Source organism: Cyprinodon variegatus, unplaced genomic scaffold (assembly GCF_000732505.1).
Source record: "Cyprinodon variegatus isolate N-32 unplaced genomic scaffold, C_variegatus-1.0 Scaffold454, whole genome shotgun sequence".
Taxonomy (NCBI): domain Eukaryota; kingdom Metazoa; phylum Chordata; class Actinopteri; order Cyprinodontiformes; family Cyprinodontidae; genus Cyprinodon; species Cyprinodon variegatus.
In genome coordinates this window covers 258,066-285,566 of record NW_015150907.1, presented here as the reverse complement: position 1 = coordinate 285,566, position 27,501 = coordinate 258,066, and the positions used below count along the sequence as shown (strand labels likewise).

The following is a 27,501-nucleotide window of genomic DNA, read 5'->3' as shown; positions in this document are numbered from 1 at the left end:
AAGCCTTATTCCTGTCTCATGCTCAATTACCAGGAAACCAGAAGTCTTACGTCAAAATTCCTGCACCTACTCAGAAAGGAGGGCCAGGGCAGCAGGCAGACTCTTTAAAGAAAAACACACAGACTTGTGCAGTTCTGAAAAAAAGCCACAAAAAAAAAAAAAAAAAGAATTCTCACTTGTCTTTACAAATACCATGTTGTGAAATGCCATGAGTCAGGCTGTAGCTGTAGGGCTGGCAGCTTAAGTAAACTATCTTGCTCAACTTCTTTTCTCCCTGAGAAGCTTGGATGGGGCTGATTGTCAGAGGGGTGCTTGTTGGATTATTCTGTCTGCAGACGCTGGGGGGTCTGTGAAGGAGTCCAGACGACCTATAGTTTTTTTTTTTTTACTCAAATAATTTTTATGGAGACTAAAGAATCCTGTTTTGTACATCCAGACTCTCAGCTGACTGTTTACTACTGATTTTTTTTTCTTTCTATAATAGTAGCAAGGCTGGCAAATGTTTTCTTGCCCCTTCAACTTTCTGTTATTGTCAAAACCACAAAGAATAGAGGATGTTGCTGGGACTTTAGGATTATAGACCAAAACAAAGGTGAATGTTTGTGAATATGATGGGAAATAAAAAATATATATATATATATGTGAACCAATTCTGTTGCAGCTAAAGCTTCAGGTCTTTTGGAATATGTTTGTATTTACCAGCTTTTAATTGTATAGATTGAAACTGTAAATAATCATATAATGATAAAGCATAGGGGATATCACTATGGATTTACTGCATTATCTTCCTCACCCTTTCACTGCATAAAAGATGCACATATTACACACATTTTGCTTCCACATTAAGCTAAATTTGTTGGTAAACTGCATCATTTAAGAATTTAATTTCTGTCACCAAAGTGGATATTTTCTGCCCTCTGGTGGAGAGATATGGCATCTTGAATGTTTAACTTGGTTTGACCTTAAAACAGCTTCTAATGCATTCAAAGTTTTTTTTTTTTTCTTGTTTACCTTGGAAGAGAAACCCACAGACCACCTTAAACTGGTTTCATCGCCACCATCATGATGCCCTGCAGGTAAATATTCACTTCTGACTTTAATATTTTGTTCTTTGTCTGTCCTACAGGCTGTAAAGATGCAACACTTTCTCAACTCCCCCTCGACTGAAACTCTAATCTCCAGAATGTTCCCTACAGAGTTCCTCTCTACCAGTTTAGAACCCACAGAACCGATCACCATAGACATCTCTGCCAGTACCTCTAGTAATGTCAGCTCCTTACGCTGCACCTATAAGGAGGATTTTAAGCAGATCTTACTGCCTACGGTGTACATCGTTGTCTTTGTGCTTGGCGTCCCTCTCAACGCTGTGGTCATACTAAAGATATGGAGGACCAGGCCCCACATCTCCCGGAACAACGTCTATATGCTCAACTTGGCCATAGCTGACTTCCTGTATGTGCTGTCTCTTCCTTTGCTCATCTACAACTACGCAAGCCATGACTACTGGCCCTTTGGGGAGTTTGCCTGTAAAATGGTCCGGTTTCAGTTTTACAGGTAGGCGACCTGATTTTCAATATTCATCTCAAACCGGTATTGATAGCGGAAATGGGTCTAAAACCAGCCAATAAATGGATGTAGCAATATATGTCAGCCTTCATGTAAAATCTCTGATGTAACCAAGCTTCTGTCTAACGTTCATGCAACCGTTATTCTCATAACTCTTAATGTGATGAAACTTTTTCTAATATTACAAACTATAAAATCAGAAAGCAAAGTATGACTGATATGAGATTGGGTTAATATTCGTATATGTCATCCTAAAAGCCTCATTATTGGCATTGTATCGGAAATGAAAAAATAATATTTGGACATCCCGAATGTTATAGCAGTTATAGCAGATTCAATATTCTCTGTGCGCTCCTGGATAAGTAAAGGATGCTTGAAAAAACGTAATTTTTAACCCAAAAATTCTTTATCCAAAAAATATAACATACAACAAATGATGGTGCAATTTCTTTTCTTTCAAAAAAAACAAAAACAAAAAAGAAAACGGTATACACGGCCAAGGCAATCCTCCTACAGTCTGTATCCATTAACAGAAAAAACTCAAACAGGAAATAAGCCTTTCAACATAAAAGTAAACATCACAATAAAGTACACCTGTATTGATGTTAGCCTTACAACAAATGACAAAAATTACAGAAAAAAAAACATTGTGGCTCTAACACAGAATGTAATTGCCATTTTTATGCTTTTGTTTACTTAATTTCTTTCTACTTAAGTTTGGGCCATAAACAGGAATATTAAAGCAGACCTAAGCAGAGGTTGGTAGAGTACCCAAAAATTGTACTCAAGTAAGAATAGCTCTACTTTAACATTTTTTTACTCAAGTAAAAGTAAAAACGTAATCGATAAAAAAGGCTACTTGAGTACTGGGTAACTGTTGGATACTAACATCAGATTTAATGTCTATAAATGTTGCTGAGAAACAGACTTAAGTTTAGGTTTGGTACTTTAAAGACTCAAATGCCTAAAGAATAGAAATAAATGTTATGAATATAAAAGAACAAATTTGTGCTGAAGAAATACTTTTACTGAAATTTTTTTTAGCATGAAGCTTAGAAAACCAGTCCATACAATGAGAACTATATTTATGTTAGGATAAGATAATGAATTTCCACAGTTAATATCTACTGTTTACTGTACGTTTACCTGATTTTGGAATTATTCAAATTACTCATTGTCATGATGGGTTTCAGAAAATCCCAGTATGCAGAACACCACGGAGACTGATGAAAAGTTTAACAATGTTTATTGAATACAAGCACATGGAATAAACACTGGAACTGGTTCAGGCCTGGGGGTAGGTTCACTGGAGTCTGTGAGGATGACAGTTCAGTTAGCTTGGGAGCAGAAGAGTTTGAGAGTTTCTGATGGATACCTTGAAGAGTCCGGGTTTGGCTTTGAGAGAGGAACTGTTGGGTCCAGAGATTGTTTAGTTCAGCAGAGTCCAATAACCGCTTCAGCGTCTTACTTCTAGCTTGAGGGCAGACCTTGGTTTTGGGTTTCCAGCTCTTAGTCCAGAGCAGCATGGGAATCCAGACAAGAGTCTTCAGGTTTGGCTCAGAGGGCAGGCTCGGCAGGTTAAGCTCATCCAGAGCTCACAGGGAAACAGGATTCCTGAAAGCAGAGGCAAGGAGGTATTAGAATCCAATCTAAATCAGAGACAACAAAGATTCTCAGGAGATGCTAGGCTCAGGTTGCTAACCAAACTGGATAAACACTGCGGCGTTGAGGCAAGGTCTGAAGGCAGGTTATATACTGGAGGATCCTCTAATGATGAGATGTGCCTCAGGTGTGTTGAAGGCTCAGCTCAGGAGGATCCACGGCGCACTCTGCTGGAGAAAGGTGGAACTTCTCCAGATCCCAACACTCAGTGGACAGAATAATCAGAGNAAGGCTGATGCTTTGCTGAGGTCCTGTGTTCAGACTTTGCTGAATAAAAGCCTTTCTGACCTCTTTTACTCTTTAAAAGGTTTAACTTTTTATTTTAGTAGTTCATAGGAGTCTCAGGACCTTTTTGAAGCCCTTGGAAAGAATTTTTTGTGTCCACCAACACAATTTTAGGAATGGTTCACATCTGATGCAGTTGGAAATTAAATCAAAGCAAAGTGGTAATTTTTACGGTGAGATTTGGGCTAAAATATTTTTTTTTTATGATGAAATTGTTCGCTAACACTCAGCTTATTTAAATTTCCCTGGAAAAAGGATCAAAACCATCTAAAGGCTTTCAATGAAGAACAGACTTTGGCACATCTGTTTGTAAAATGTTCCAAAAAATGGTTTATAGATTCCATTTTCTACGCAAATTCCTTCACTGTACTAAAATATGGCCTGGTGAAATGTATTGCTCATCAGCTAAAAATGTTTGTTGTTGCTTTGTTTTTTTCCTTGGAGGACTATGGCATCCACATAGTTTGAGTCATACGAGTTTGAGATATATTCTGGAGATCTTAAAAATGTTTTTTCGTTCATTTTACTTTTTTTTTTAGCACTAACTAAACAACACATTTCTACGGAAGAGGATTAGGGCCACTAAAAAAAATAAAAACAGTTACCGTAACTGATTTTTAAGTTTTATTTCAGTATATTGAGAAAGAAGTCAGAATTCTGACTTTAATCTCAGAATTCTCTTTTTTTTTCTTCGAATTCTGACTTTTTTCTCAGAATTAAGATTTTTATCTCCGAATTTTGACATTTTTCACAGAATTCTGACTTTTTTCTCCAAATATTTGGGTCTTAATGTAGATGAGCACCATGAAGGAAGAGATGTGGGAGCACTCAACTTCACTGACAAGGATGTGAGTTTTTTGGGAGGGCCAAACAACACATTGGTGGAAAATGACGGAATTGGGCGACTTTTTACGTGGCTGAGGGGTGATGCTATTTCTTTAATGGAAGAGCAGAAGGTGATTAAAACAAGATAACTAGTCTCTAACACAGACATGGCTACGGCTTGTTACTAACATGTTTGTTAGCTGTCAAATTTCAGTCAGAATTCTGAGATTAAAGTCAGAGTTCTGTCTTTTTTTTCCCATATTAAACTGAAATAATGTTTAAAAATCAGTTAACTTTTTTTATTTTTTCAGTGGCCCTAATCCTCATCCGTACATTGCCATGATTGGACATAAGACATGAGAAAATAACTAACATTACAGAAAAACAATTACTAGAAGTAGATTAAAGGTTCTGGTTTTATTCTTTCGCACAGTTTTAATTCTAGTTTAGATACACTAAAAGATGCAAACATCTTCACAGGCTGATGACATTGACCCCTTCCTTCTCCTTTTACAGTAATCTACACGGCAGCATCCTCTTCCTCACCTGCATCAGTGTGCATCGCTACATTGGAATCTGCCACCCCTTCGCTGTGTGGCACAAACAAGGTGGCCGCAAGATGGCGTGGCTCATCTGTGCAGCCGTATGGGTGGTGGTCGCCCTCCTTTGTGCGCCGACTTTTAACTTTGCCGCAACTGGAATCCAGCGCAACCGCACAGTATGCTATGATCTGAGCACTCCAAAGCGCTCGTTGGATTACTATCCTTACGGCATGGTTCTCACGTTCATCGGCTTCTTGCTGCCCTTCCTGGGTGTGATGGTCTGCTACTGTCGGATGGCCCACGTCCTGTGCCGTCCTGCTTCCTACCAAGGGGTCTCTGTGGCCACAGGGGAGAAACGGGACAGGGCTGTTAGGATGATCCTGGTGGTGGCAGCTGTGTTCTGCATCAGCTTCCTTCCCTTCCATCTTACTAAAACCATGTACCTGGTGGTGCGAACATTACCTGACGCCCCTTGTAAGATGAGGAACCTCTTTGCAATCGTCTATAAGAGCACAAGGCCATTTGCCAGCATGAACAGTTTCCTGGACCCCATCTTGTTTTATTTCACCCAACCACGTTACCGCAGGAGCACCAGGAAGTTTATGCTCAGAGTGACCACCCTGAGGGAGAAGGGAACCGCCTCGTGAGCAGGTCCCACATGGTTTACGTCTCCCATGAGGTGTCGTCCTTACAACCATTATGTGAGGAAGTCATTAGAGATGCAACCTAAAGACCAGATGGCAGTGAAATGAAAGGTTGACATAAACGAGTCAAAGCTGACCAATTACCAACAGATTCAGGGTGTGCTCCTGATTTATAGATGAAGAGACTGATCATCGGGAAGGATCGCATCATTAATGGTCGGTTTTCTACATGTGAAATGTTCTCCTCATGTACCACTATGTGAATTTAAAGGAGAATTCAATAAGTTAACCCCAAGGACCTGCCAGGGATTTTTCCATCAAGCAAATGGCACTATGGAGAGGAAATGGTAGAGGTTGTGTAATTTGTGATCAAAACTGACTCAAAATATGATCCAGTGGTTATTTTGTTATTGCACTTGCAGAAGATATAGAGGCTGAATCTTTTTTGTTTCTCTCCAAGTTTTGACTCTCAGTGTTTTTGTTTTGTTGTTACCACTAGAGGGCGTGTGTTCTCCACTGCACTTAAACACAGGCTCTGTAATGAGTGTAATCAATCTGATTTATTCAGCATGAATCACATTATGAGCCGTGCAGGTCATTATGAACCGATTATGACAAAGTCCAGCTCACAGCGCACTTTGGACGTGGTTTAAAGAGAAATGCATTTTAATGTCAAGGGTGACATTAGTCTAGTGAAAAAGAGGGAACAAAAGGACCATTTATGGACTGAAAGACAAGGTGTAGAGTAAGTCAAGACCTTGTTCTCCACTCGCTGCGAAAGGGAGAACATTTTCTATAAAAGCTGGGTTAGATTCTGAAAACTTGTGGAAGCTTGTTAGAGATTGAAGACTAAAGATGCAAGGATTCAGTCATTTATATTTATAACCCAGTAAAGATGTGCAAGAAGCTTTAAAAAAAGTATTAGAAATCCGCTGCAGCTATAAACACCTAGCCTTGATATCTTGTTTATTATTTTAAGACCGTGCAGTTTAAATATTCACACACACACAAAAGTATGTATACATATAAATACATATACAAGTCCCTTTTTCTAACAGACACTTACATAATGCTTTTTTTTTTTTTTTGCATCCATTTTATCCCAAATAATTAATCTATCTAAGAAATGAAACGCACACACGTTTTAGCAAACACTCACACCGTATCAACCCATCCTTTAAAATTTCCATTATTTTAATTAAAGAAAAAACATCAACCACAACAGAAAAGACAGAAAAAGAGCCTCGTGTAGTTTCAAAGCTGTATTTACTTATAATGTCTAAAAAGCCTTGTGAATCTGGTTATTGCATTAGATGTTTTCATTTCATCGCTACAGTTATTCTATAATTGAACTACCTTTGATGACTGGTTGCCATTTTCTGATTTTCTAAGCTTAATAATATCTAGTCTATGGCTGATGGGTCAGTACGAAAAGAACTAGTGTACAATTTTTTATTTATGCTCAAATAAATTAAGAAGGCATGAATTTTAAATAATGCATTGCTAGACAAAGGAAGGTAATATTAAATAATTGCTTCCGTTTGTTATTTTTACAGGAATTATTAGATAATTAAGACTAATGTCTAATTTACTTGTTGTATGTAAAGTTTTGTTAAAACTGTTTCTATTTTACTTTTTTTTTGTTTTAAGAAAATCCTGCTGCAATGAAACATGAATTTATCTGAAGGATTTTTACATTTCGTTGCCAGAGGTGTCTACATGCATCACTCTGAGCTCTCTGCCACAGGTTTTCTAGAGATATAATGCATTGCTTAGCATAGCATCCTTTTAATCACATTTTTACTATAAGTTTAAAACCTTTCTCTTTGATTTAAAATGTGAACCTTATTTGTTTTTTTATCGCCCTAAAAAAAAGTACAAACAAGTGTGTTTTTTATGTTTTTATTTAGGAAATGCCTATTTATAAATGCAGAAGCTGTGAATCTGTGTCACGCTGGACAGTATAACAGAAATCCCAAAGATGCTCTTGCTGCACAAGCTTCCCCAACAGTTTCCTGGTAATTAAGTCGATCTTTTAAGACCCACATAAGTGAGGGTATTTCATCTCCCACTAAATGATTTATATGCATCAAGCTTGGATAATGATAAAGTTTCTATTACTCTTATATCTGACAAATATTTCTTCAGCTCAATGTGAAATGTCTATGCATTTTAAATGCAAGGTATATATTTAAACACAAATATGAAGTAATGTGTTTGAAGCTTTTTTTAATGTAATAGTCTAAGTTATAAAGTGCACCCTTCAATGCTCTTAATGTGAGGCTTTATAATGTGTGTGATGTGTAAACGTGTCCTACATCTGTCCTAGTGTTTTTAGGAGTTTTGTTATGTTTTATATGTTCAAATATGTGTAAAATAAAAGTGTTCGGTGCCTCACATGTTTTATTGGTTATTTTTATTGTTTTGGACTCCGTTTGTACGCTGTATGTTTTTATAATTTAAAGCTTACTGACAAAAAAAACAAATAAAAACACCATGGAAAAAACATGATTTTTAAGGGGTGTGGTTTAGAATTCTGTCATTGTAGTGGTATGATTAATTTGAATTGGAATAATTCAATTACACAGCAGACAGCTTTAAGAAATCTCACAGAATGTGAATACAAGCTGGAATTTATTGTACATTTTCCTTTAATCCTTTTTGATATATTAAGTGAAACTTTTGCACATGCTCCCATTAATATTTAGATGATTGAGCCTCAGTGATTTGCACACAAGGCAAGACAAAGATCCTGTAATTAATAACCAGTCATAATTCTGGCTGTGTGTTTAAACAGAAAAGGTAGAGTTTATTTTAATTAGTGGATTTTTAAATGTAAAAACATTGCTAATATAGGCCTCCTGCTCAGAAAGTTTTTGCAGTGTATGTGCTCTACATGACAGTATTACCAGTAAAGAAATCTTCTCCACACCCTGGTGGACAGTTGCTACAGTACTGTAAAGTTTAAGAGCCTCACCACAAACTTTTCACCAGAAGCATTTGTTTTCTTGAAGTGGGCAGCCAGAGGTGTCCAGTTTGACCATCTTTCCCTGCACTGGTCACTGCGGACATATTGGCCAGATTATGGGTTCCTGGATGGCTCCTGATTATCCTAACATATGGCACTCTGTCTGAGGGCAACAGCTTGGGTCTGCTGTGCAAAACCTGGAACTAATAGGAGGATGATCCCATACATAGATCAAATCTGGAATAAATACAACAGACAAAACCTTTTTCAATTGCTTTAATGGCAGTTGTATTGAAAAAAATGTATTGTAAATGCTTAAGTTAGATAATTCAAATTTTCCATTAAATCATAATTAACCAGAATTATGCCAGAATCTTTTGGATGGCTAAAGGGAATCTATCCAAGTAGGTTAAAGGTGTTTTTCCAAGCCTGTTTGTTTCATTTTTAGACTTTCTGGGTTAAAGGACACCCCAGCAATGTCCATACCAGCTTAGTCATTTAGGGAGGAGGCGTAAACTCCATCTCAAAGAAATATAAGAAAAAAAACAACCCTGACTGCAGACACTTGATCCTAACTTCAGTATTTAGAAAGCAAATAGCATTGCAATTAGATAGCAAACAAATGCATTATGATATAAACCTTTCATATCAGTAGAAATTGATAATTATTTATTTTTGTACCTCTTCAAAAATAATAAGTGGAAAAAAAAAAGGTGGAACCAAAATTATAACCCTAACCTTTATTCTTCTTCTTGTTGGATTTATTGGCGGTTGGCAACAAACATTTAGTAGCATTACCGCCACTTACTGGTATGAAGTGTGGTTCGTGATGGACTATCTACTAATAAACATATATATAAATTCTAAGTGGAAAAAAAACAAACTATATACATATTCACACACATACACACACAAATATACATACTTATACATAACTTGATATTTTACCCATCTATATCATACACACATTCGTCCTCTCTATAATCAAATTCTATGAAATAATTTAGTTTTCTTTAAAAAACAAATAACTACTTGTATATGTTTAGTCCGAAATTCTTCCTCTTTAATACATTCAAAATCTCTCCTCATATATCTTCTCTTACTTTCATATTTATGACATTCCAGTATAACATGATCTATTGTTTCATATTTTCCACAATAATCACATTTGCCAGTAGTATGCTTTTGAGTTTTGAAAAGTGTTCAGTTAAGTCCTGTATGCTCAAATCTTAACCTTGGTATCACTCTCTCCTCCTTTCTATTTCGTCTTCCGTTTCTTAGTTTTCCTGCTAACTTCTGAATTTTATAAAACCACCTTCCTGTTTTTTCATCATCCCACTTTTTTTTGTGCCATTTTTCCATCAGCTTTTCTTTAATAATACTCTTTCCCTCCGATTTACTTGTTTTAACTGTAAAACTAATAGGATTTTGAATTGCCCTCTTTGCCATTTTAACCAATATATACAATATGTAACTATCAAACCCATATATTCTGAAGCTTAACCTTTATTAAACATAAGCCCTGTCTTTTAAAAAGAGGTCAGCTCTGCCTACATCCCCCAGAATGCTGTGCAGCTCTAGATCAGAGTTAAGTGAAGTTCTATTTTTTCTATCTGACATATTTACTATTGATATAGGTCAGGTTTCTGTTATGATATATATAATTTTATTGCCCAGTCCTAATAGCTGGCATGTTTTTGAGATGAAGCTGGAGTAACAGAAAAAAAGCCACACATATAAAAAAAAAAAAACACATGCAAACTCCATGCAGAACGAAAACCAAGGCTTTGGATTCAAATTTTAAATGTTATTTTGAACCTACAAAGAACATTTATCAGTTTCTTAGGTTAAAGATCCTGTTCCTTTTGCCAGCACAGAACTAGGTAAGAAAGCCTTTAGCTATGCAGCTCCTTGTGCGTGGATTTTTTTTTTTTTTTTTTTACAAAGAAACTGGAAATTGACTGAGTTTTTATCTCTAAATGCTTTTAAGTTGAAAGTGAAAGAATTTGAAGCAGCCTCAATGAGCTGTAATTGTTTTACTTGATATGTTTTTTATTTTTTATGTACCTGTCATTTATCTTAATGCATCTATGGTTAATGTATCTTATGTAACTTTGCTGCCTCTTAGCAGGACTCCCTTGAAAAAGAGGTTTTTAATCCCAATGGGATTACCCCCCCCCCCCGGTTAAATAAAAAAGATCCTGTCCTATCAAACCAGCATACAGTAGACTGTTTTCCTTCCACCATCATGTTCTTTGCTCTAGATCTGGAGCAGCAGTGAGTCGGTCGGTAGGGGGCGCTGCAGTGAGAACCCATCTCTTTATTTGTGAGCAGAGAATTCCCCTCTGGAACAAAAGGACCTGTTAAGCAGACAGCCACATGGGAAGCACCACAGAGAGCTTATTGTGTTGTAGTGAAAACTTTCATCCTTGCCCCCTCCTCCTTCCTACTAATGCTGACACGCTGTTTCTGCAGCTCCTTGCTGTGCCACAATAGCTGTAAAGTATGCATTGATGTGGCTTCTCTACTTCCTGGAGCTTAATGGTCAGTATATTAAAAATCAGTTTTTATTTATAATCCCTGCTACTCTAGGAGCTTTCTTTCCTTTCTGACAGTCTTGTTGTGTTTTTCACAAGGGAAGAGGCTATAATTACATCCAGTTAGTCCACTGTATCTCCCCTCTATCAACAAGAAAAAAAAAATCTTTCCTCTCAGTCCCCAGGGGGGTTATGACAGCCCTTATACCCCCCTAGTCCCGCCCACCCCCTCTGCCCTATCTCAAGCATTAACGTGCAAACGCAAAAAAAAAAAAAAAAAAACACAACAAAAAAAAGCAAATGTTGCCAAAATAGGAAATCCACAAATATTTGAGAGTGGTCGGGTCCCATGCAGGAGGATGCGCGCAGAGGTTCAAACAACAGGAATAATAATGGAAAAGTCGTGTTTGTGAGGAGGGTGGCTGAGGGAAGTTTGGGGCCAAAAAAACTTTTTTTGTTTTTTTTTTCTGAACGGATATTTTCGCCAAACGATAAAATATGTAAGTTTTTGATCAAGAGGCCTGCCCTCACCTTTTTTTTTTCTTTTCCCCCCCCATTGTCTGGTTGTTTTATAAGTTAGAGAAAAACTGGATGTTTTACTAACAGTTTAAATTAAAAACAAAAAGGAATTGGTTTGGGGTTAGTAGAGATTGGGCTGTATGAGGAGGGGAAGAATGGAGCCACAGCTGAAAAAAGTGCTTTGAGTTGCAACAAAGAAAAGACATGAACAATGGCAGAAAGAAAAGAGAAGAAAGCGAGCGTGTATCGCAGCGTCTCTTTCAAAAAGTTGGCCCCAAGTAGTGAGGAGCAGCGAAACAAACCAGAGGGTTCGGAGGTTGTCGGTGTCGCCCTCCCCCCGGAGCCCAGCCGAGCAGAACAATCCTGGGCGACGCGTAATGTCAGTGTGTCAAGAAAAGTTTCCAAAATCTCAGCCACCGCAACCGCAGAGCCAAAGAGAGGCTCCTCGACTCTTCCCTCCTCCATTTCTCCATCCATCCGCCAGCTCACGGAGAGGTTCGGCAGCAGGAGGAGCGGCGGATCCACCATTGCGCACCGAGCCTCACCGGGAGATGGTGCGGCGCTGACGCGGGAGAGCGGCGCTCTGCTCCGGGCCCGAGGCGACAACAGAGACGGATCTCCGTGTCGTAAATCTCCCCACGAAGACAGCGGTGAGGGGTGTTTCCTGGAGAGCGATTCTCTGTCGGACAGTAAAGCGCTGAAGTTTCACTCTGGGACCGATTCTGTGTCTGGCTCCGACTCTGAGAGAAAATGCGATAAGTGGATTTTTACGCGTTTATCAGCAGCGAGCTGCCAGTCTGGTAAGAAAGGATATTCTAAGATACATTCCGCTGAACTTAGAAAGAGTTTAACGACAGACGAGGATGAGGATGTTGGAAGTAAAGAGACTCTCCCACCTTGTAAATCTAACAGAAGTTATCACCACATCCCCACACATTCGGAAAGGTGGCCCAGTGTTACCAAAATCAGACAACTTTTCGACGAGAAAGCTCTGCAGCCATCCAAGACTAACACCTGTGAAGTTTTAAAAACAGCTGGCCGAGCTTATTTACTTGACCCAAGCTTGAGTGAAAGTGAAGTTTGCATTTCTGCTTTCAACAAATGCATACCTGGATCACAAAGTGAGGACACTGCTAAAGAAACTTCTTGTGACTGTGCAGATTTTTATTCCAAAACTGAACATCATCAGCATTCTAATGAAGAGGAAGGAGACATAGAAAAGGCTGAGGTATCTTCTAGAAGTCGTTTTTACACCTGGTCTAATCATCCAAGGATTAATTTATCAACATGCAGATTTCATAGTGCCAATGCTCAGTCAGATGCTACCTGCAAGTTCCCCAGATTGACACCTGACTCTAAACCTGACCTTCAACCTTGTGCTGCTCCTTATTCAAGACCATCAGAAGGTTTAGACACCTCCTCCTGCTCCTCCTCTCTACAGCAGTCGACAGAGAGGGAGAGAAGGGATAGACAGGGGGTCGGGCTGCCCAGGGATAGTTTACATTCCTCACATAGCTCCTCTAGAGCACCAGCCCCCACCACCTCCTCCATCTCCTCTACTTCAGCTCTAGATAAATCTATTACCTCCTGTTCTTCTGCTGTAGCTCCCCCCTCTGAGCCAGGAGCCTCTACAAAGGTTAGTTCTCCACTCAGCTTTTATTGGAGGTTAAGCTCTGGAGACGAAGAAGAGGTGCTCATCAGAAGAAGAAGAGGAGTGGCTTGGGGTTATCCCTCCTGTCCTGCTTCCTCTGTCACTTGCTGGGGAGGGGAGAAGAGCAACACTGAGCAAGGGGGCAGCTATTTATCCCGCAATAAAAATGCCCGCTGTGGTGCAAAGATCTTTGGTAGGTCATCAGGCAGTGAGGAAGACATCCCTTCTTCATTAGGCCCCCACTGTCGTGAGCAAGTGCGCCGTCGCTCTCTAAGAAAGAAGAAGAAGGTCACTGGGGCTGCTCAAGCAACAGGTCGCGATGATTACAATGATCAGTATGGTGAATCAGAAGACAGTGATAGTGACCCAGCCCTGACCATGGATCACACACAGAGAGAGCACCACAACACTGGAGAAGTTATACTGACATTACGTCGGAGCCAATCAACCAGAGAAGCTGGCGCTCGTAGCAACAGAGCCAGGGTGCAGCACTGGGAGCGCATCTCCTCACCTGCAATGTCCAGCACACTTCCTGTTGTATCCCGAGTGTCAAAGGTGAAGATACCCCCTTTTGTTTCCAGTCCTGGTGATTCATGCCTTGGTAGCAGATATTCCAGCACTGAGACACTTAAAGATGAGGACCAGAGAACTGATGGCAGCTGTGGAGCCAATATGCTCTTTAACAGGGGGGGAACAGAAGGGAATACGAGCAGATCTGTTCCCTCCTCTGTATTCAATAAAACTTATCATGGGAATTTTACTATGTACCGGTCCCCTAGCTTTGGACATGGAGATAACTTCTCCCGTGCCCCTGCCCGGGTGCGTCCAAAGATTTTGCCCACAGTAACTTGCATACAAGGTTTAACACCCAAAGAATGTGGGGGAGTAAGGGGTCCTGAAACGGCTGTTTTTACAAAAACAACAGGGAGGGAAACTGCAAAGAAGGATGGCAAGATTTCTATGTCCAACCCAGATATCACATCAGAAACTATGACTCTCTTAAACTCACTAAAGAACGACGTTCCAAAACTGAAAATGCGAAGACCAAGTGGAGGGGACCGAAGTGGGGCTGGGGATAAGTCGTCAGAGTACTGTAGGGACTCGGACATTCGGGGTGGGACAAATTTACCTTTGGGTCACCGCCCCTCACTAAAAGACCTAACAGCCACTCTAAGGCGCACAAAATCCTTCACTTATTCAGACAAACCTTCAACAGGTGCAAGGTCTTACTTTACAAATAGACCAACAAAGAGGAGTTCTTCTGAGCAGCAACTTGACTTGGATGATGAGAGAACTGAGGGAAAGGTGGTGGTGTCAGACAGAGAAGTAGAAAGTGATAGTGGGGATTTTAGGTATGGGCAAAATCCGAGGATTTATCGATTGGAGGACGAGGATGGGGAAGTGATGCCAACTCCACTAGAGGAGAGGTGTGTACAGGAAGCTAGGCAGGTCATTCAAGATATCTGCCAGATGTGCACTAGGGATGAGGATGATGTAGCTTTAATGTCATCTGATACTATTTTGGGGGATGAAGATTTACAGGTCAAGCAAACAGATGACGGCAAGGAAGGAGCAGGAGGCGTTAAAGATGAGAGGAGAGCAGCTCAAGTGTCTGAGAACACAAAAGACAAAGATAAACATGAGCAGGAGAGAGAGAGCAGGGAGAGGAGTGAATCAAGTATGCAGCTGGAGAAGCTAAACAGTAGGGGTACAGACGCATGGGAGAAGTCGAATAGACAAAGCAGAGAGCTGGAGAGAGCATTACTGAAGGGCGACTCAGAGGAAAGCATGCTCTATGACCGCTCCATGGATGAACTTTCAGGCCATGAGTCCAGCTTAACGGATGAGGGGATTGTGACAGAGCCAGAGACGGGTCCCGGTGACCTCTCAGAGAGGCCCTTCCTGAGAGCAGCTGGAGATAATTTAGGTTCAAGAATAGCAAAAAATGTTCTGGGGCAGCCCGTGATTGGATGGAAGCAGTCAACTGAAGTAGAAGACTTCAAGCAAGATGAAAAGTCAATGCCAGGGAGCAGCTTGAACTGTACAAACCGTCTGAATGAAACGCTTTTTCCTCACTCTGTGACTCATTCTGTCTGTACGGCTCAGATTGACAATCATAGTATGGATATGAAAGGTACTACTTGTATAAACAAACCCAACTCTGAGGGAATCCACGCTAACAGTACTCTGTCAATGGGAGCCATGCCAGCTGCAGCATCCGAGGGAGGAAGTAGAGGATTTGAAGCTCCTGCAACCCCAAGTGCACTCCGTCGAAGGCGCAAGTTCTCCCCCTCTGCTAACAACAACACAGGGTCTGATTCTAGTAACGGCTCTCATGCAGAGCCAACAATAGCAGCTGTAGGAAATAGCGAGTCCACTGTCTACCGTTCTCTTAGTGACCCCATGCCTCAGCGGTGCTGTTCTGTAGCGGCAGAAGGGAGCAACAACTTTTCATCAGTTGACAGCAACCTTTTGAGTTCCCTGTCTGTCAAAGGTGGAGGAGTTCCTCCTGAGGCCTCTGTTGCATCTGCACTATCCGAATATGAAGGCAGTGTGGCCAGTGACTTGTCTGTTTACAGCGAAAGTGGTTTACGAGATGATGGCATTCAGGATTACAGTAGGGTAATCAGAAATATTGTAGCTGAGCCCGGTGCAATGGACAGGTTGATCATAGATGATCATGGCAATGGCAAGGCCCCCAAGAAGAAGTCCTTTAGTGACCCCAGTCGTCGTAGTGAGGCTCCTACAGTCTCCCAAATTGATCCTCAAACTGGCAGCACGCACCAAGTCAGTGAGTTGGATCAATCTGGACAGATTCCACCTTCTAGCAGTGAACCAATCCTCAGTGAGCAAAGAGAGGAACTGTGGCAGTCGGAGGCTAAGCCCACACAAATGCTACAGGCTGAGATGGCTGCCTCCCAGCCAGAAAGTATGGCTCTATCTGATAACCCTGAGGATGAAGATGATTTGATAGACAACGATTCAAAGGAAGAGAAGTTTAACTTGGATCTCAAGCTCGCTGAGGTTCTGTCTCCCAGAGTAATACGTCGGCCACCTAAAAAGAGACCTAATAGATTACAGTCTCTGCCTGATAATGCCCAATTTCAGCCCATTGAAGTAGGATTAGAGGACACAGAGGACATTAACCACAGTCGGCTCATCTCATCTCCTCCAGCATCGCCACTGAAATCCAAAATGAAACCTAAGCACATTCGCCACATCAGTGAGCCTGCCACCTTTGTCCCCATCTCCCCACCTGCACATCTTCAGCCACTGAAAGAAGTTGAATTCCAAGCAGTACCTCCAGGAGAAGGAGCCCCATCTCAAGAGGTCTTAGCACAGAAGTATAGTCTTGAGGACACTGAGGGCAGGCCTGTTGCTACAGCAAGCAATGGAGCTCAGGGTTTAGTTTCTAATGCAGAGGGCTCAGATAGGACAAACAGTTTTGGACCTAATGACACTGGATCTCAGAAGGCCAGCATGGAGGATACATTATCAGCAGCTGCTCCACAGAAGACCAAACCCAAAGTGGTGAGTTCCAAATTATTCTCCTCCTTTGGTAATTTGCCTAACACTGTGTGCTTGGTATTAAGGTTCTGATGCTTTTGGTTAAAGTAAAAACACACATAGGCTATTTGATATACACTACTGATAGGGGAAGAAGCAATAAAAAAATCCTAATACTATATATATTATATAATATATTTCACTGTAGCATCTAGTGCTTGTATCTATTTGCTGTCAACAAACACGTGCAGAGGCCATTTTGGTTCAAGTCTATAGGGCAGAAGCCATTGAAAGGCTGAGCGGAGTTAAACAAGCATTAGAGGATGTTATTAGTTTGATTAAACAAAACTCACACAAAAGGCATTAAGATATAATCCCAGCCCCGCTGTTTGTTTTAGTTTGTTTTTCCTGGCATCGATTGTGACTGTGCCAAGGTTAGAGGCATAGACGGAAGGGGGTACAATACTGGGTCCAATTATACTGTTATATTTGATGCTATGTTTAAAGGCTGAGAGATGTATTTAGTCTCAATATAAAAGCAGATACAATGGTGGTGTAAGGCGTAATCCAATATCTGTTGTCTGTATTTATATGAATACAGAGAAGCTGAGTTTTGTTATTGTTTTTTTTTTTTTTTTTAACAATTGCCTATGTTTAATAAAGGCTTGTTCAATAGTGTTGGGAAAGGGGAACTAAATGTGACTGTGTATATCTCTAACAGACCTCTATGTAGACGCAGATGCTACCTCTCCTGCAAATCCATGACTCAGGTTTAAGTTTTTATTGTTTGCCGTTATGGAAGTGGATTTGGGGTATGAAGAAAGCAAAAACAACTCTGGGAGCTCATGCTAGAAGACTGATTCCAGTAGCTAGGGCTTTGGGTTTGTTACATCATTACTGGGATAGTTCTGTACCCCTGTGCTTGTTGCTTTCTGGTGATAGACTCTGTAATTTGATAATATCTCCTACTAGGAGATTGCTTGAGCTTCTAGAGTTTATTTAAAAACTAAAAACTGTGATAAATATTAGGGCTGAAACAATTAATCAAATTAATCGTGATTCATCAATTTTTAAAGAAATCGCCAACTAATTTAGTAATCTATTAATCGTTATTTTGAGTATAGAGACTGTGAAATATACCTTTAACTGACAGAGCAAAACCACTTAGAGCAGTAATTATATCAAATTTGTTAAAAAATATATAAACATTTGGCATGTATTTAGTATAATTTTTTTTCCTCCGGCAAAAAGAACCAACCAAAAACCCTCAAAGGGAAAAAGTTTTTTAGATTCACCTGGTTTAATTTCGTAAAAAATCTTTAAGGAACCGATTACTAATTGATTAATCGCAAAAATAATCAACAGATTAATCGATTTGCTAAATAATTGTTAGTTGCAGCCCTAATATACATATTTAGCATGTATATCAAGAGATCAGAGCTGAAAAAATAGACCAGCAGCCCCAATGAGAATACCTATAAAATAAATAATAAGTAAAAAAATAGAAATAAACTCCCCAGAAACATATTTATATGTACACGTACCTCTATATTGCATGAAATAAATGAAATAAAATGAAAAAACAAAATGGTATTGGAAACATATAGGGATACTAATTAGCAAAAGGGGCTGGTTTGACCTGGAACCTTGACCAGCATTCACCTTTCTATTTATTTGTTGTTTTTTTTGTGTGCAATTTTTGTGTTTTTTCCTTTTTATTTTCTTAATGATATTAGCTTGCTTTGCTTGTTGTTTTTCCACTTTGGTGCAATTGTAAGAGGCCGTGTTGCTATAGTCACTCCCATCCATTACTCTAGTGACCAGTAGATTTCCCTCCAAGTTGCTGTAGTCACCGGAGGGATAGATGCAAGCCACCCGTCTGAAAAGGAAATGGGTAAAGGCAAATGGGAAGTTGTTGTGGTAACTGGATGGTGAGATGGTGTCCAGCACTACTGATGCTTATTGCTTTGTGAATGTGTGGTGTGTCATTGTACTTGCAGCTGAGTGAGAGCACAGTGTTTGTGTTATAAACTGGTTTCCCTTTCTTCTGCTTTGTGTGTGTGAGAGAGCCCTGGTCCATATTGTTTCCCTGGAACATGTCAATGTCTTGTTCAAACGTTTGGAGCCAGCACATTAGGTTTAGAGCAGTGCCCTGCAGCTCTGCTGAACTCTGACACCCTGTGTGATTTGGACTGAATGAATTAATGGCTGTGCTAGACTAGAAATGATTCCTTAAATGTTTTGGAAGCCTTTAAAGAAAAGGGAATTGCATCTGAAAATGTTAAGAGTAAGGGAGGAATATTTATCCTTTTGTAAGCTCTTTCACCTTTACTTTACTTCATTTCCACCCATTCTTTTCTTCGCTCTGGTGCTATCTCTTTAATCTAGATCCAATCTTCCTCCCGCTTCCAGATGTTTCTGCCAGTCCTAGTCTTTATTGTTTGCATGCCTGTAATGTCGTGCCAGTGTGTTGCCTTTTCACATCTCCCTTTTACTTTTTCATCCTAATTCCCTCTACATTCCATATCATGTTATCTTATTCTGTCTGCTATGTCTTAAGAACATTGCTGCAAAATGAACTCATAACTTTTAGTGCAGACTATGCTGACAGGCCAAATGTCAGGTAGATGGAGAAAGAAAGCAAAAGCAAAAAAAAACAAAAAAAAAGTAGAGGCAGTGGCTTAAAAAAGTAACAGGATTAAAATAGAACGGAGATGGAGTTAAAGAATGAAGCAGAAATGAAGGGAGGGGAGTGCATGAAAAAGGAGATCAGTAGAAAAGAAAAGGGAAACTGTTTAAATGTTGGTCTGCTTTTTGTGGTTTGTTCAAATAGCGCAATAAATATCTGCATCCTCATTTATCAGCAGGTTAATGAAATCCAGTCCCCCGGCGATCGGACCGCCATGTTCACAATGAGTACTCCTCAGAGACTGAACAGGCAGGTTCGAACAAATAGTACCATAAGGTGCTGCTGTAACCAGCGGTGTCTGTCATTTGTTTAAAGAACGTCAGCACACATGCTGTTTTAGCCCCTCGTGTGATGGATGGGCGTTCTCTTGAACTTGTATGTAAGTGCATGTCTTCTGCTCATTTAAGCAGTCTTTAACAGGCAGCAGGAATGTGGTCCATCGTCAGCCTCTCCTTTCATTGCATAACGGCTCCCTCTTCCCAAAAAGAGATGGATATGCAATGTCAAAATGACCTTGTTTTGCTATGGAACACTTTGTTCTAATTTTAAAGTGTCAAACGTTCTGTTTTTATAAAATTCTGTTTACTACTCATAACCAAATAACACAGATTAAGGGGCACAATTACCTGTGTACTCTTTGCAGATGGTTCTTCAAACCAGGCAGAACCGTGCTCCACATTGTTCATTATCATTTGATTAATGAAGCCAGGGCATGTTGACAGAAGGTATGAGTTGGGATGTTTAGGGAAGATGAACGGAGGGCAGGATACAGCAAGAGAGGAAGAGAAAAGCTGGTTTAGATCATGGATTAGCTTTAAAAGCAAAGTGTTTATAACTATAGATATATGGGTGGCTTTGTTTTATCTCACCACCCACATCGAATTGAATACTTTCCATCTGCTTTCTTTCTTTCTTTTTTTACAGCTCCTCTCGTGTAATCTCTAGTTATACTAACCAGATGAAAATAATAAAAAGGTAGTGACATTATTAATGTTCATTGTTCTAAGTTAGTTCATGCTGTAAACTGTAGATTACTAAATCATAAAAAATAAAAACCTATACACAATATAGGGAAAGATTGAACTACAGTTATAAAATTAATACTTTCATAACAGTAAAAAAAAAACTGTGTTTAATGTAATTTAGACAATTTTACTTGTAATATGATGTGCTGTGTTTTTAGTTTCAAAAATATTACCTTAATTGATAACCATAGAGTATCTTTTTATTGGTCAATATTGACTGTTTTTTGTTGTTGTTTTTTTTAGAAAACAACAAGCCTCTTTCCCTCTCTTCAGCTTTCAAATAAGGTGGTCAAAAGTATCGTTACTGTGAAAAGTATCCATACTCGAACGCTGTATCCAATTACATTTGCCATGGTGTCAATACTAAATCAAAGTGGTATTTGAATATTTTTGCTATTGTTCATTTTATATTTCCTGATTATTTTCACATTAAATGAATAATACCTCCAACAAAATTAAAGTATTGTCAAATTTAGTCATATTTGGGGCATGTATTTTGCATTAATTTGCACGCTTATTCAAGTAATAGAATCTATGATTCTGTTGCAAAAGCATGGTCCATGTTGAGATTGAATGAATGAATGCTAATATGTTTTTTATGCCTTTATTTGACTTTTTGTTTAACCCAATGATGGTAAAAATAGTATCGAACATCGAGTATTTTCCTGGGGATCGATATGGAGTTTGAGATTTTAGTATCATGAGAACCCTACTTTCTAGCTAGTCAGCCTGATTGGTTTTAGGTGGATAAAAACTAACTAACTAGACATCAATCTTCAGCATTTCTGTATTTTTCTACAAACCTGCTGTGAAATGACCTTATTCAACTGCAAATGAAGTGTAGATCATATGTATTGAAATGAAATTTGGCCCTCTAATTCAAAAGTATTGATGATTGTCCAAAAGTGGAAGGTACAACAACAGATTATAAAATAAAAACAATTTTACTTAATCTTTTAATTTGAGCATTTGATTCTTAGCATTTTAATCTCAAATGATAAAAAAAAACAAAAAAAAAACAAAACACAAGCATGTTGCCTGGAAGTTAGTAAGAAATCGAAACAAATAGAAAATAAAATCATATTATAAACCTGTATTTATAAAACTGGAGCTCCTTTGAGTAACTCCCTTATAACCACATTTAAGCTTAAAAAATAGGGAACAAATTACAGAAAAAAAATTATAGCTAGTCTGACTTAATTAGTTTTACTTTATTTTCATTATTACACCTGACCTGCTTTGATGAGCTCAGTGTGAAAACAGCTGATCCCAAGCTGTTCTCTACATCCAGTCTGTTCCTCTGCTTGGTTTGGATGTGTGTCAAAGCTGATGGTGAACTCAAACATAAGAAAAAAAATATTTTTTGGTTGTTAAAAGCTTGTTTAATGTTTTCAATTTTGTCCTCAGAAAGTAAAAACAGGCCTATTTTATTTTACAACCTAATAAATAAAATATTTTAATGTAACCCTTGCAATGCAGTCGTGTACAACTAAGGGTACGCGTACCCCAGGTTGAGAATCACAGCTCTAATTGACAGCTTAGTGCATCTTGTCTGTGGTCAATGTTTCAGGACGAAGCTAGCGGTGGTCTTTTCTAAACAAGCGCTGTTAGATTGCCACCTGTAGATGTTATTTCTTCAGCTCGAGAACCGTTTGTGATAACCGACCGCTTTGCTTTTGCTCCTTCTTTATTGATGGTACCCGGTGCATCAGTTTTCTTTCTTTATATAAGGAGGCTGCCTTCATTTTCTTTCTGATATACATTCTCTTCAGCCTCTAATATAACTGCTACTGAAATGTTTTTGAAGCTGAAATTTAATTATTTAGGATGGTTTTAGACCTTCAGGCCCCAACATGCTGCTCAGTTTAATCTCCTGTGTTGCTAGTGATAACGTTGAGACTAACAGGCATAAATGATGCATTTAAGGTTTATATGATGATAGCCACTTGAAGATACTCTTTTGTGTGATTAGGTGAATTTTTTGTTCCTGCATGGTGCCTTTAAAACACAACATGAATTATATAACCAGCAAGCCCACGAATAAATCAATAAGGAAAAGAAAATACTCCATTAATCAACTTTCTTTAAAGGCCAACTTGAAAGCTGAATGAAAGGCCACATCCCAAAGTGAATATTGAGCTGGTGCAGGGAGCTCTTTCTTTAAATGCAAAGGTCAGCTAAGGTCTGCGGTGGTCTAAAACGTTACGCAGCTGAGAGAGGTTAAAATGGGCTGGAGGGATGAAAGGTTCAGGATAGGGTTTGTTCTCGCTCGGCATTTTGAGTGGGAGGACGTCGCATGAATCAGAAGATAAAAGATGATACGGGGGACTTCTGTGTCATCTGTGACACATAGGTGGTGTCTGCTGGGGGCCTTTTTAACTCTGAAAACAGTCCAGAAGGTTCTAACCTCAGAGAACGAATCACCAGACTTTAATATGCAAGAAAAATATTTTGACAACATTCAAAGCCTGATTGCTGTGTTCTGATTTTAGCCATTGTGCAGACTTTCTAATGAAAATCAAAACATTTCTGTACATGAAAATTATTTGCTCAAAAGATCACAGAGCTTAACTTGTCCTAGAATATTAAATAAGTTCTTTACTTGTGGAAACCCGCATTCTTCCTTGTTTTTAGGTTTTTGACCCAGCAAGACGACAGATTTGAAAATGGAATCCGTGAGAACTAAAGCGGAGCCCATAAGTGACCAGCAGCTTAGTTAAAGCAGGAGGTTCCTTTAGAACTCTCTCAGCCTCATAGGCTATGTTCATACAGCAGGTTTTTGATGCTCTTTTCCCATTTATCTTCCAGAACTGAACCATTTTAGCATGGATTTTCATCCTTATTAAATATAACTGCTATCCGACCTCAGTCGGAATGATTCAACACATCAAAACGACCTCCACACAGAGAAGAAGTAGTGACATTCGTCATTACTTCTGTTTACTAGAAGTGTTCAATGTCTCACTGCGTTTTACTATTAAGCGCTTGAGCAATGTGAGCTGACAGTATTATGACCCCATCATTAACAATGAAGGAAGGTAAAACAAAATAAAACAGTAGAACTTTTAACGAAGGCTGTTTGCCAAGGGATCAGTGCCTGCTGCTCCTGAGAAGTTTATGTGGGCGTGTATTAGGAGCCCTGATGAGATAAAGTCAGTTAAAATGCAGCATGACTATTCAGGCTACAGACCCTAAAGTAATGGATACATTTCCAATTTATAGTAATAAATAAAAATTATAATTGAACTTTATTGATCTTACATTGGAGAAATTTACCTCTCCATTTAATCCATTTAACCCCCCTTGGGGAGCAGTGAGCGGCCATCGTGGGGCGCCCAGGGAGCAATCGGGGGTTAAGGGTCTTCCCCAGAGTGGCAGTCTGTTGGAGTGGGTTCGAACTAACAACCTCAGGATTCCAAGCTCTATGCCCTTACTACTAGGTTGCCACTCCCCTTATTACCAGACATAGAATGGGGTTAAAAACCAGATTTTTCTAGGGGAGTTGAATATAAGTTTCATGTTTTTCCTGCTCTTAATTGCGAAATTGCTTCACTTTATTGAGGTTTATTGATATTCATTCATGGAGAGCTCTCTTAAATCCTATCACATATTAGCAGCCTTTTTTTTTCCTTTTTCACCTGCCCTGTCTGCCAATAATGCTAAAAACTGGCAGTTATTTCCCAGGGATGGATAACAGCCCAACAGATTTGCTTTCACAAGTGGACAATCATTGCTGTTGCCATAATAAGGCAACCAATTGGAGGTATGGATTTTGCCACTGAGACACAGCAGCACCTTAATTTATACTTTTTGCACCAGTTTCATCACAGTTAATTCCAAACTCTAGCTGTCAGGTGAACAACGTCGCGTCAGGCACTTGCTTACGTCCATAAAGAGATGAGATAGCAGCCAACCAGGTCATCAACCTTCAACCTCCATGCTTGATTAATAGGATAGGGTGTTTGTGCTTTCTTTGTTTAATATTGCTGAGCATCTCCCCTTTAATCCTAACTTTTAACATACTTGCTGGACTTGTAGAATCTGGAATGGGGGGATTGCTGTTTCTTACTTTTCACTTCTAAGATGATAAATCTTTTTGACCTTAAAGTGATTCTCAGTTTGATCACTTTTTTTCTTTCAAATATGCAACGTGAGAAAGATTTATATAAATCTTATATTTTTATATATCAAGGTCTAATATAACCTATGTTGCTTAAGTCAGGTGTTTTTTTGTTGTTTTTCCTGAAACTTAACCAGGAGCATATAGCATTTCTATTGACCTTTGTGTTGGCCAGTCTTTTGTCATCAAACAATAGTGTTAAACACCTAGTTTCTGGTGATGGCAATGCAGTGAATGTGGCTAAGTAAATTTCAAGTAGTCATTATTACCTATTGGCCACATTAGCAGCTTTCTAGTTTATTCATTTCTTGTCAATATTCTGAATGTTTTCAGCTATGTTCAGCTTATTTTTAGAGAAGTCTATCAAAGTTTTAGCTCTAACAAGTGGTTGTTTTAAAATGAGTCTGTAAAAGCCATAGAATGAGTGTAGTGTCTCTCCATGTGTAGCGAGGCTCCATCTGGTTTCTCACAGTGATCATGAGTATATTTAAAAAAAACATCTGTGGGAAAATGGTGCTGCCGAGTTAGTGACATAGTCGCACTATGCTTTGAAAATCTTTAACATGTCCTTATAAGGAGAGCACCGTTGGTTTTTTGTTTTGTTTTCTCTATTTCACTTGTTCTTTAGATTTTTTTTTTTAATGCCCATGTTCAAAATTGATCTTTTTCATTGTGATTGAGTCTGTTTCTGTCTGCGTTTACCTCTTTGTTTCTTCTGTCCCTTTCTAGCTTTCCTCTCTGGGTTGATGTGGATCCACCCAGTGTAATTACAGAGCAGTTTGCTTGTGTAAGGAAAGCCTGAACTGAAACAGCACTTTCTAACAGACTTGCCATTTCAGCTCTTTTGTTTGCACAGAAAGATTTTGGCACAGTTTGAAAATGTGATGCCAAGGAAAAAAAACAACAAACTATAAACCTTTTACCTGAATCTGTTACGCAGGCTAACCTTTTTAAGACTCCATCTTCTTTGGTCCTAGTACACAGGATGTTATAAAACATCTGTGGTATGCCCAGTGGAATTTTAGTCTTTCTTTTTTGGCTTCTTTCTGAACCAGAATCTGCTGGAAATGCGGTTGCAAATATGTTAACATGAGAAACATAGTATTCAGTTGCTGGACCACTGATGTAATGCTGACTAACTTGTCTCAGCTGGTGTAGATAATTGAATTCAACATATCCATAAAGAAGACACAATCTTAAACCATTCCTTATACAAATAAACAAAAGAGGCGGTCAACCCCCTGTTTAAAAATGCCAAAGATTGGAAATTGACTAAATTTTGAATTTACAGGAGAAAAGTGCTTGCATTTAATGTTCTATTTTGTATTCACCCAGTTTATCTAGATTTACTGTAACAACAGCAGCTGAGATAAGCGCGGTTTATCTAGATTTGAGTTTTACAAAGTGTCACTATTAAGCTACTCCATGTTATTTCTTCTTTCTAATGTATTACTCTCAAGGTCGTAGATTCAATTCATTAATTCTAAAGTGGGCTTACTTTCTGTATTCTCCAAATGTACATTTAAAGATATGGTGTCTAGAACTATACATATTCATGAGTGACAGAAAGCAAAGGTTTACAACTTCCACCCAGTCTGACTGAGCCTGATTTATTTAAAAATGAAAAGTTTGATTATTCAGAACTGGAAGGTGCAAAACCTTAAAATAATTGCTTATATTTCTAATTTGAGGTGAACATTGTCCAACGTGGTTTGGATCTTTAAACACAAATGCTTTCCAAACTTTTCTGATTTTCATTTTGGGACTAACATTTTGACAAAGATATACCTTTAGGAGTAGTTTTACTGCACTCTACTTTTTACTTTTGAGTAAAATCTTAATAATTGCTAATCCATTGTGAGTGACTTCACTGAATATGAAACATAAGCTTATTTTAAAATGAAGTGATCCAAATAAACATATACACTTAAGGTTTATGTCAAAAATAAATGTTCTTTTATTGTACTCTAGCTCACTTCAACCTACTATGATATTTGGAGATCAAGTTTATATACATTAAAGAGTGAATATTGTCTCTGGAGGTACTGGTTTTATAAGCTTGCAAAAATGTTTCATCTGCGTTTAAATATTATTGCCCATTTAAATTATTATTTTTTGATTATTGTTAAATGGTCTTAAAATACCATAATTTACACATAACTTGACATTTTGGTTTGTCTTTCTTACATCATTTTAAGTATCAGACGTCACGGTGAGGTACCCGGTACACGAGTAGTCTTTCTGAATAATGTTTTTTTACTCTTACTTGACTAATAATATGATCAAGCACTTGCATGAGGTACTGTACAATTGCCCAATATATAATACTGTAGTATAAGGCACACTTTGGTATGAGAATATTACACTATAACTGCATGTTGAAAGTATCAATAAAGTTAAGGTGAGTGATTGTTTGTAGTTAGAGCAGTGCACTTGTGCTCTGAGAAGGTTGCAAGTACCCAGTTCGATCCCCACAGTCTGCACTCTGGGTCCCTGAGCAAGACCCTTAACCCCTGATTGCTACCCAGACGGTGCACAATGGCAGCCCACTGCTCCTCAAGGGGATGGGTTAAATACAGAGGTAAATATCTCCATTTTTAGATCAATAAAGTTCAATTATTATAATATTATAGTATTTGAAAAAGTTCTTGAAGCTAGTAATATAATCTAATTACCCCTATATGTGCAAGAAAAGCTTAATTTGTACTACTGGTATGGCTTATAATAGATTTTTCTGCATAGAATATATTACCTCCACCAAGGAGGTTATGTTTTCATCAGTGTTGGTTTGTCTGTTTGACTTTTCTCAAAATGACTAATAACAGTATGGACAGATTTTTATGAAATGTTCCTAGAAGGTGCGCATTGTGTCTGGCAAAAAAGAAAAAAAGAAAAGACATCTTGGTGATGATCTGGATCACTGTCTGGATTTAGGGATTTTTGAAAGATTCTGTGGAAACG

The 27,501-nt window shown here is 38.8% G+C and overlaps 2 protein-coding genes across 3 annotated transcripts in view; both read left to right on the top strand.

Annotated features, from left to right (window-relative positions):
• The window catches only part of p2ry6 (pyrimidinergic receptor P2Y, G-protein coupled, 6), an 18,680-nt gene extending 10,690 nt beyond the window's left edge, over positions 1 to 7,990 (top strand). For both annotated transcript variants that reach the window (XM_015389319.1, XM_015389320.1), the window contains exons 2-3: positions 1,127 to 1,554; positions 4,855 to 7,990. In XM_015389319.1, coding sequence (XP_015244805.1) covers positions 1,127 to 1,554; positions 4,855 to 5,527 — 1,101 coding nt within the window. In that variant the 3' untranslated portion in view covers positions 5,528 to 7,990. The remainder of the gene's footprint in view (positions 1 to 1,126; positions 1,555 to 4,854) is intronic.
• A 3,322-nt stretch (positions 7,991 to 11,312) lies between these two features.
• The window catches only part of arhgef17 (Rho guanine nucleotide exchange factor 17), an 85,791-nt gene continuing 69,602 nt past the window's right edge, over positions 11,313 to 27,501 (top strand). Inside the window, exon 1 of the mRNA XM_015389318.1 lies at positions 11,313 to 16,730. Within this exon, the coding sequence (XP_015244804.1) occupies positions 11,760 to 16,730 (4,971 nt within the window). The 5' untranslated portion in view covers positions 11,313 to 11,759. The remainder of the gene's footprint in view (positions 16,731 to 27,501) is intronic.